The sequence below is a fragment of the Cariama cristata genome, unplaced genomic scaffold (genome assembly GCF_000690535.1).
Source record: "Cariama cristata isolate BGI_N322 unplaced genomic scaffold, ASM69053v1 scaffold24621, whole genome shotgun sequence".
NCBI classification, from domain to species: domain Eukaryota; kingdom Metazoa; phylum Chordata; class Aves; order Cariamiformes; family Cariamidae; genus Cariama; species Cariama cristata.
In genome coordinates, this window is record NW_009600166.1 from 1 (window position 1) to 10,558 (window position 10,558).

The 10,558-nt window shown below is 48.4% G+C and overlaps 1 protein-coding gene across 1 annotated transcript; it reads left to right on the forward strand.

The window, feature by feature from the left end:
- Nucleotides 1-758: 758 nt before the first annotated feature.
- On the forward strand, nt 759-7,994 carry CRY2 (cryptochrome circadian clock 2; the record flags this gene model as incomplete). The annotated part of the gene is made up of 9 exons (XM_009709946.1): nt 759-982; nt 2,318-2,406; nt 3,458-3,598; nt 4,098-4,409; nt 5,499-5,650; nt 5,802-6,004; nt 6,484-6,573; nt 7,084-7,225; nt 7,715-7,994. Coding segments are annotated over 8 exons (1,351 nt in total), but the record flags the coding sequence as incomplete, so codon positions are not given.
- Nucleotides 7,995-10,558: the final 2,564 nt, after the last annotated feature.

A 10,558-nucleotide genomic window follows, 5' to 3' on the forward strand; every position in this document is an offset into this window, starting at 1 on the left:
CTCTCCCTGCGGGAGAGGAGATTAAAAATGGCATCTTTCACCCTAGGGAAAGCTTACCTTACCCAGGGGGCTTCTCAGAGCTCTCTGTCGCAGGAAAAATAGAGTGCGTGGCCCTAGGAGGCTGTGGATGCTAAGTGAAGTGGAGGAATGGGGAACCGTGGTTGTCTTTTTCCGTAGCGTGATCTGACACAGGTGAATGACATGAGGCAGGTCTGCTCGTGACCTTATGGCGTGGGGGAGGATGGTGATTTCTCTAATCATGGGGAGAGGAATGACGCAGGTTGGGATTTGTCTCGTCTGAGATATGTGGAGGAGGGTTCGCTAACAGGCTGGGGCTTTTTGTGTCAGGGAGGAAGGAAGGTCAGAATCAGGTTAGGGGATCACAGGGGGTGAGCCAGGTTAGGGTATCACAGGGTGGGAGCAGAACAGATGCAGGTCTGGGATTTGCCATCTTGGGGAGACAAAAAGGCAGTAATCAGGTTGAGACTTCATACAGGGTTCTGATGAGGAGCTCTGGGAGAGGGGTGTGATGCTAAGCCTGAATCTGCTGGAGCTGTTTTGGATTGGAGATGAATTGGTATGTGGGGTTTTGTTTTCTGGTGTGTTTTGGGGGTTGGTTTGTTTTTAATACCCCTTTGAGGGATGCATCAAGTTGAAGGTAAGTCTATAAGGATTTCTGTATCCAAAGTAGAAGGCTGTCCTGAACAGAGACAGTGAGATGCAGTTTGGCTGTCATTTCCTTGCATCTTCTATGGTAGTGAGGCTGTGTTGTTTCACCTTGCTTATTCTATCTCCAGAATAATTGAGCTGAATGGCCACAAGCCGCCTCTCACCTACAAGCGCTTCCAGGCCATCATTAGCCGTATGGAGCTCCCAAAGAAGCCAGTGAGCACTGTAATAAGCCAGCAGATGGAGACGTGTAAAGTGGACATCCAGGAGAACCATGACGATGTGTATGGGGTACCGTCCCTGGAAGAGCTGGGTATGTGTCGGGAGTGAAGGCAAGGGTTAACTGCCAGCTGAAACGGGATCTAGTGAAATCCTTTCTGATGACTGGCGTGTGCCCAGGACAGCCCCAGTGTTCCCATCTGACCTGGGCTGTTTCTAGCCATAGAAGCAGCCTAATGTTTTCAGTGAGTGCTGGACCTTGTGAAAACAGACTGCTGTCCCTTGCGCTACTGTCAGTGATGCACAGCATCCCCTTTAGCATCGCTCTGAAACACTCTGCATCCGTCCTTATGTTCTCTGCTATACTGAGCACGTAACCACTGTATCAATGTCTCATGTCCTCACCAGCTGCTTTCCTCCTACTGCCTTTGACACGTTGTGTAACAGACCTGAAGAGGTAAACTAGCTGTGTACCAGGCTTAGATCCTTTCATTCAGTTGTTGCCAAGCAGCACCAGTTTGGGAGCTTAGCAAGACAAAAGATAGTACAGAAACTTCTTCCACTCATCCTGTTATGCCTTATGGTCCTGTATTTTTCTTGGAGAAGGAGGATGAATAGAGAGCTGAGGCATGAGGAATACAAGGCCTGCATCAGGGAAGTGAATCTAAATGCAAGGGAAGAAAGGATTCATGCAGTATATTGTCTGTCTGTGTGTGACTGGAGGCTCCATACCAGCTTTACAGGAGTATCATTTTGTACCTTAAGACACAGTTTCTGCGGTCATGTAAAAGCAGGGGGGCTTCATAACAGAGTATCCTAAGGGTTGCAGTCCTGGGTAGATCTGCTTCCTTTACTGTCTGGCCTAATGTGAGACTGCCTGCAACCTTAAACTGCTCTACTTGCTGCCAGGGGAGGCTCCTCTGTTTTCCTTAGGGAAACTGTGTTACTGCTTCACCTTTTGCATCAGTTCTTCAGCACTAATCCAGTGCCTTTCCCAGCACCAGCTTTAAGCAGAATAGGAGCATCACCAGGAGGAGCCGGGCTGACTAGTGAGCTGCTGGTGTCCACGGCAAGGTATTTTGTAAGGCAGAGGTGTGGAGCAGGTGTTCCTTTGCCAGCTGCTCTGGCCTTTGGAGCAAAGCCCTGTGGGTAGCCCTGACGTACCAGAGAGAGTGCTGGCGTGTGAGCCATGGGGAGAGACCTCAGAATGCTGCCTGAAACGTTGCAGGGAGAGGCTCTCGTAGTGCAGTGTCATCAGCAGGCTCTCCCCATGTTCCACATGATTTGCCTGCTGTATAAGGACTTAGAGCAGCAGGTAAGCCATGTTAGGCAACTGCAGTATGTAGCGTCTTGCTGTTCTTAATACTTAATCCCATCTATACCCTTTGTCTAGGCGTGGCTTCAAATCTTACAAAGTTCTTTCTCTTAGGCTTTCCTACGGATGGTCTTGCCCCTGCAGTTTGGCAAGGAGGGGAGACAGAAGCCTTGGCACGGCTGGATAAACACTTGGAAAGAAAGGTAACCCCTGTTATTTAAGTGACGATTCCCGCAGGCTTTGCCTCCAAATGAAAAATGTTGAGCGTTGGCCGTTGCTCTGTTTCCCTGCTCTTGCTAGCAATGGTCGCAGCATTCACATCTGGAAGGAGCATTTGGTATTGTTGGAGTCTCCTGTGATCTTGGGTTGTGTGTGGAGCAGGGAGCTCCTGAGCTTCCTCAGACCCAAAGAAATAGAGCTGTATATTAATTATGCTGCTGTTTGAAGCACATAGGATTCTTTTCCTTGTTTCTACCCTCAGTTTCCTTTAGAGGAGTGCAAACTTGGAAACTGTCCTGTAAGTTGCTTAGTCCCTACTGCACACCATCTCGTTTTGTCTTTAGCTGAGGTATTATCATGAGTACATGCTGATAAAAGAATGCCTTCCCCTTGTACAGCAGCCTGTTAATATGTTGTCTCACGGGCTGGCATTCCTTGAGCCTCTTGCTGAAATACTCAAATTTTTTATATGGGGCGTGTGTCCTCGATTATAGCACACAAGGCAAACAATGTCAAAGTAATGAAAGATGACCCAGCTGCAGAGGCACAGCTCAATTTTAACCACTTTCAATCTTTTTAATGCTGGGTGGCTTGGTGGCAGTTGTAGAAATCAAAGTATAATTTCTTGTGCTGAAGGAGGGGAAATAAACTGTCAACATAATGCTCCACAAAAAGGTCTGGATTTTCTTGTTTAGTGTGTGAAATGAGATAGACGTAGCGGGACATAAACAATTGCGTTAGCTTGTGTCGCTAGGAGCTCTCAGGGTTATTGGCTTCTGCATGCAAAGCAAATTCAGTCCTTTTCTTGGACAAAACAGCTGTTTTAAATCCTGGAGCAAAGGTTTTGCATTTCTTGAATGGGGTGTGGGAGTTGGGATTGCCCACCTGAGATCTGTCGCAGCAGTGGTTGGAGGTGAACAGAAGAGACTCTGCTGTCAGAGCTGAGTGGCCTCACTGCCTGCACAGAGGCCTGCCCTTAGCAATGTCCCAGAAATTTAGGGGTTTTTTTGGCTAATTTCTCCTGAATATGTCTAGGCATGGGTTGCAAATTACGAAAGACCAAGGATGAACGCCAATTCATTGCTGGCCAGCCCTACAGGACTCAGTCCCTACCTGCGTTTTGGCTGCTTGTCCTGCCGCTTGTTTTACTATCGCCTCTGGGAGCTGTATAAGAAGGTAAGACAAAAGGTTCATCTGGAGAGCAGGCTGCTTTTGAGCATAGCTGGTACGGTGCTGGTTCCCAGACTGTGCCAGAACAGCTGCAAAAGTTACTGTTGCCTCCCTTGTGTTTGACTGTTGGGCTAAGCTTGTTGCTATTACAGAAGAGGCTCTTGGGTGAGGAGAACTGATTCTCTTACATATAGTCGAGCAGACCTTAAATCTGCTGATACCTTGTTCTTCAGTCTGAACTTCCACATCATGAGCCATGCAGAGCTTTTTACTGTTGGTTTTGCATCATTCGAGTCACTTGTCAGTGTACTGAGTGAGCTAAAAGCAGTGCTGTGACTTTACCACCTGGGACTTCTGGTAAAGGATGATCTGGAGTTGAGCTCCTTTATGGCGAATGTTAATAACTGACTTTGGAATTGTGTATAAATGCGTGGGTGGCTTACAGCTCAGCTTAATGAAGCCAGCCCTCCTCTGCTTGTGAATACCCTAGTTCCCTCCTCCACAGGTGAAGCGGAACAGCACGCCCCCCCTCTCTCTGTATGGACAGCTTCTGTGGCGGGAGTTTTTCTACACAGCAGCCACAAACAACCCAAAGTTTGATCGCATGGAGGGGAACCCCATCTGCATCCAGATCCCCTGGGACAGGAACCCTGAAGCCTTGGCAAAGTGGGCCGAGGGCAAGACAGGCTTCCCTTGGATCGATGCAATCATGACCCAACTGAGACAGGAAGGGTGGATCCACCATCTGGCCAGGCACGCGGTGGCCTGCTTCTTGACCAGGGGAGACCTCTGGATCAGCTGGGAGTCAGGAGTCAGGGTGAGTCTGGCATTTCCAGAGGCTTGCAGGAGGCCATAAGGAAAACAAAAGTCTCCCTGGCACTCGCTGCAAGGATGGGCACACAGGTATGGCTTTTGCTTTGCGTGGAAAAGTTGCGTGGAAGAGAGGATTTGCTAGCAGGCGCTTGGCCTGCCAACAGCCTGACTTCATTCTGCATTCTACCATGAGGCTCTGACAGTATCAAGAGTCTCCAGTAACCATAACTAAATGTTAGCGGGACATTCACCAGTGTCTCACTGGTAAATAGGAACTGGGATTTTGGGGGCTTTTTTATTTTTTTGTAAAAGTTCTCTCAGTCCATCTGTTTTCTTTGCAAGTTCAATGTCACTTTATAACCGGACCTTTTTCCTCATTGTATAATCCGTCACCGTGCTGGTCAGGGAACGCTCCATGACTGTGAAATCTGAGTCTAGAGTCTCTCAAGGAAAGAGGTAAAAGACCCTCCTCTTGGGCCATCTGAAGGGACAGACAGCTTGAACCTATCCAGTGCACATACTGCCCTACGCAAAAAGCGGAGGCAGGGGCGTCTTGTCACAAAGCTGACAAAGCAGAGCATAGCTGAAAGTGCATCGTAGGGGCAGATGCTAAAAGCGCAGCGTGTATGCATGGATGTGAGCAAGTTACTGCTGAAACCTGTGCGCCTCTCAGTGGCAGTGTGCTCTGGGACCTTCGGAAGGGTTCTTCTTGCTTTGGTGCTTGTGCTTCTGTGCAGCATCTGCCTGCTTCTCACAGTTGGTGCTTTGCACTTGTTATGTCTCCCAGGTTAGGATCGATACGCAAGGCTTGCTGCAACGTTAGGTAGTGATTTAAGCTGTAGCTGCATGAGAGATAAGCCAGCACTTTATCAGTGTGAACAGACTGTGCCTCCCTATGTGAAAGCATCAGGAAGTGAGATACGTTGACCAGCCAACTGGCTTCAGCTAGCAGATCGCCTCTTTGCTGCTGCGCTGGTTCCTAGGAGCTGTTCTCACAGCTCGGTGCCTGCCATTTGAATTGGCACCTTGGGTCCTCCTGCTACCAAGCCCTGCCTAGGGAAGCTCTCACTGCCTTTTCCTTCAATTGCTGCAGGTATTTGACGAGCTGTTGCTGGATGCAGATTTCAGCGTCAATGCAGGCAGCTGGATGTGGCTTTCGTGCAGTGCGTTCTTCCAGCAGTTCTTCCACTGTTACTGCCCTGTGGGCTTCGGACGTCGCACAGACCCCAGCGGTGACTATGTTAAGTGAGTGATGTGACTGGAGCTTCTTTGTTGCTCGATCTGTGAGCCTAAGTCGTTCGGTGGCTGACAGGCACATGGCACTTTCTGTGCATTGTGAATGCTGTGTTGCTGCACTTTTAAGTAGTGCTTGTGCATCTTTTTACTTGTCTTGCAGGAGGTATCTGCCCAAACTAAAGGGTTTCCCCTCACGATATATCTACGAACCGTGGAATGCCCCAGAGTCTGTGCAGAAGGCAGCCAAGTGCATCATTGGGGTGGACTACCCCAAACCCATGGTGAACCACGCGGAAACCAGCCGACTGAACATCGAACGCATGAAACAGATCTACCAGCAGCTGTCACGCTATAGGGGGCTCTGTAAGTACCAACAGTTGCAAAAGATTGTGTCTTTTATAGGAGGTAAAATGCTAGGAAGAAAGGTAGTGATTTAAAATAGATAGCACTTGTCTCTGTGGCCAGTCCTTGCAAGAGGAAGCAGTCCCTGCCAAATATGCTCAGTCAGTTTCCAGGGAGAGGTCCATTGAGCTGTTGGACGACTGAGAGTGGAGTTTGATCAGTTTTGAGAGCTGGTGATATGGCATGGCACCATCCATATGCCACCAATGGTCCATTCTTCACTTTGGGAAAAAAAACCTAGGCAGAGCACCCTAAGTAAATACTCTGCCGGATCACAGTGTCTGTCAGTGGCCAGCGCCGGGTGAGCGCAGCTCTGAACTGGTCCTCCTTTGGGATATGGATACGCTGGTTGGTGATCACTAAGGTGTTTCCATGTGAAAGGCTTCTCCCGCCCCAGGTGCGTTTTGTTCCTCAACTATGATCCTCTTGCCTTTCTCTAGGTTTACTGGCATCAGTCCCTTCGTGTGTAGAGGATCTCAGTGGCCCAGTCACAGACTCAGCCTCAGGGCAGGGCTGCAGCACCAGTACGGGTGAGTTGGAGCTGTTTGTGTGCTTCCGAGATAGATTCATGTCAATTTAAAGGCTATGGGCAGGAGAGATCCTTTTCTAATAAGAAGAGGGTGTGTAGCTAGGAAAATATAGATCACATTCACCTTCCTTTAAGCTTTCTTCAGAAGTCCTCAGTGAGCCTTCATTTCTAAAAGGGCTGAAGAATAGGAGTTCGTTAAAGTAAATCTTTTATTGCCTGTATGGGATCGTATGCAGCCACTTAAGGGAGAAGTGCAGATCACTGTAGGACTAATCAGGTATAATTAAGCTGTCCTCCATCAAAGGAGGATACTTTTGTTCTAGGAGACATAAATTATTCTGCTTTTAACAAAGTTTTTTCAAAAGTTTTCAAGGAGGCTGTGGCAACATGTCTCTGTGCTTGTGCACTGCATGTTCTTCTTTCTCCCAGCTGTGGCAGGTCAGGCTAGGGTGTACTTGCGAGGAGATCTAAAGGCAGGAGAACCGTTGCAATGACTCTTCTTCCTCTGCAGCAATGAGGCTGTCGCAAGCAGACCAGGCTTCTCCAAAGCGCAAACACGAGGGAGCAGAAGAGCTGTGCACTGAAGAACTGTACAAACGAGCCAAAGTGACAGGTCTCCCCGCTCCAGAGATCCCTGGCAAAGGTTTATGATTGTGAGTAGTCCCTAGCGTGATCTGGCTTAAACTACCTGGTTCTGGCAGCTAGCAAGGCTCAATCTTATTTGCCCCCTGCATTTTAATGAACAAAATGGACTTGCTTGTTGGAGGGAGGTGGCTCCTAACTGTAATTCCATAGCCCTGTAATTTGGCAGTGGGTCTGCCCTCTGGTTGTTTTGCTTTTGTTTGACAAGCTGTTAACTCAGTTGTCCAGCAGAGAGCAGGACCCCGTTGCTAGAACAATCACAGAGCACAGTTGTTTGTGGGTTTGCTCTAGTGAGCCTGCTTCTCCTTCCACAGAGTGAGTTTGCAGCCAGGTTTGCCCATGTGGTGAAGGGTACGAACTAGAGGAGGGGAGGAAGCAGGTCCAGTCATTTACCTGAAATGCTCCAGATCCCGGGAGGGAAGGAGTTGGTCGCATGTTCTGCCAATTCTTCAGTATGAGAGGGACGGTCGAGGCAAATTCTCTCTTACTTTCTCCTACAGCCAGCGACAAGCACCTTGCAAGTGAAGAGCAAGAGTGCTGAAGAGGTGACCGGAGGAGTAGGGACCGCTGCCACAGAGGGACTGGAACTTGTGATCCGCAACAGAAAATCTGGGGTCTGATCTAAATGCGTTAATTCCACTGGCTGCCACAAAAGGGCGCTGCATTACTCCTGCTTGGGAATACTTGGCTTTCTGGTCTACAAAGAGCCAGCTATGTCTCTTCTCAGCCATGCCCAAAATCTGCCCACATTTAAGGGGGCAAGAGCCTTCTGTCAACTTGTTCACTCCCAGGTGTATCTTTCTTTTCTGACAACGGCTCAGTGCATGCGACTCGATGCATTGATGTAGGGAGCAGCATCTGTGCATCTTGGAAACGGTGAACGTCCTTTCTCGTCGCTAGTGCTAGGCAGTGAAGTGTGCCGATTACTTCAAATTATAGTAGGGGTTAAGAATGAAGCTGCTACAATGTTAAAAATAGAGTACCCGGTCTACAAGAGAACAGGAAAAACTCAGTATTTCTTTCATTAAGCTAGATGGACAGGGATGTCAGTGCTTTCTGAGTAAATCAAGGTGGTACTCCTGTGGGATGGAAACAAAATGAAGGACAACTGTAGCACAAGAACAAAGAGATACAAGCTGGCTGTACACTTGAAAGGCACTTAAAACTTGCCTTGCAGAAGAACCTCACTGCTGCAAGGTGAGCGATAGTGCCGGTGCCCGGAACAGGCAGCTTCAGAGCAGTTTGACATCTGAGGGGGAGGGACTCCCTGAGAGGAGGAGGAATTCTTCAGAGAATAAGATCATGCCTTGATATGAGTAAAGCAGTCTCCCAGAAGCTTGCTGGCCCAAATAATAAGCGAGCTACACCTGGGCCCTGCAGTCTGCAGCATTTCCGTCCCTGAGTGAGAGCTCTCTGAAATGGAGTGGCCGGTGTCTGGTATGTGGCCTGTGGAGTGCCTCATAGTGACAGGGGGTGTGTTACACATCAGCTCCTTGAAGAGAGTCTTCCTCGGGCTCAGTCCATTGTCCATTCTCTGTGGATGTTTGCTCTTTCCTGTATTAGCATCTGTGTTTTGAGTTTCTACACGGTATACTCCTGTTCCTCACACCCTGCACGCTGCTCCTTCTTGCCATGTGCATTCACATTGGTGCTTTGTAGTCTAGCAGGACGACTGTGTAGCTTTCCTGGCCCTTACCCATACACTCCTTGGCCTGCTCCTGTTACATGTCATTTCAGCACAGCGCTGGCAGCGTGCCTCTGCCTTCCCACCGAAGAGGGCAAGGGAGGGTAGTACTCCAGAAGAACCTCTCTTTTGGCCATTTTCAAGAGGGATTAGATCAAGTAGCTAATCCCATGCAATGGGCTGCTGTTGGCACTGTTTTCATTTGCTGTCCAAAACCTTTCATCCTTGCCTGGCACAGATAGTGTGGGGCTATATGTGAGCTTATACAGCTAACAGCTTGGGGAGCACAGGAGTTGTTTCCCACTCTGGGATAATCAGAGTCAGTTTTGGAGCCCATGTTTGAACCCAGAGCAATGGGGCTGTGAATAGACACTGACTCAAATGTATCTGGGAAACCTGAAGTGGTTGAATGGGGTCTGTGAGTTAATTTATTGAATAGCTGAATAACCTTTCCTTCCCACTCATCTCCCTGGGTCGTTGACCCTCGATTCCTTTTCCCATTGGGCAAACTGACCAAGTAAACAAGAGTCACTTTTCCTGCCCTTACTTTCTTCTAAACTACTATTCATAGAGTCTGTCTGGTGGATAACCCATAATCAAAAGGTTTTGTCTCCTTCAGTCTGACCCAGACCTTACTCCCACTGTCTTGAGGGTAGAAAAGTATAAAGAAAAAGAGACCCTCCCCACCCCGTCTTCTGCTACAGAGAGAAGGAAGGGGAAAGACCTGCACTTTGTATACTTGGGTTGTAGAAATTATGACTTCTGTCATTTGGATAGTTTCATGCTTAGGCAATGGTCTGTAAATATGACTTTTTTTTTTTTTTTTTATAAATGTCTTTAACCCTCTCTTTGCTGTCATCCAAATTATTTCATTTGGTAAGTGGTGTTTTGGGGGATGGATCTATGGGGGTAAGGAACCGAAGGGAGAGGAGGCAAAAATCTCCTAAGTGATTTCTTAGAAGGCTTTGTGGGTGAGGAGGAAATCCTGTTTGCACCAGGTTTCCGTCAGCACCTGCAATGTGGATGGTGGCACCTGGAAGAGCTGCAGTTCAGGTGGTAAAACTGGGAAGGACACAAAGAAACACAAGGGCAGCTAAAGATAAGGGACAAACTTCCTGCAAGAAACCTGTGCAGTAGGCTGGGATTCATCCACTCTCATACCCTTTCCCAGCTGAAACGATAAAGGTGGGTAAAGCTGTGCGACAGATGCGTAGGGTAGGGGATGATTGTTCCCTGTTTTCTGTAGTGCTTAGGACCGGGCATGTTCGATTAAACTACAAGATGGCAGATTGAACAAGGCTGCACCTTGGTTTTGTGGCAAGCTCTGGCTAGTTTGTGGGTGCTAACAGTTTGACTAAATTCAAAAAGGATTGATCAGTTCTTGGGGAAAGAAAAAGCCATCAATAACCATTTGTGAAGATCCCATCTTTGAGGAAGGAGCAGAGGATTGCTGGAGGCCGAGACAACAAAGGAAGCATCATGAAATGGGTGCCAGTTTGGGGATTTCCATTTCCTGGGATAACAACTCTTTTCTCAAGCTAAGCTCTTTGCCTGGGAAGAGAAAGGACTCGGGTTTTGATGCTGTGAGAGCAGTGGCTTTCAGGATGTTCCCCAGGGTGGTGTGGAGGCTCCTTTGGACTGAGAGGGTGGGCACTGGGGC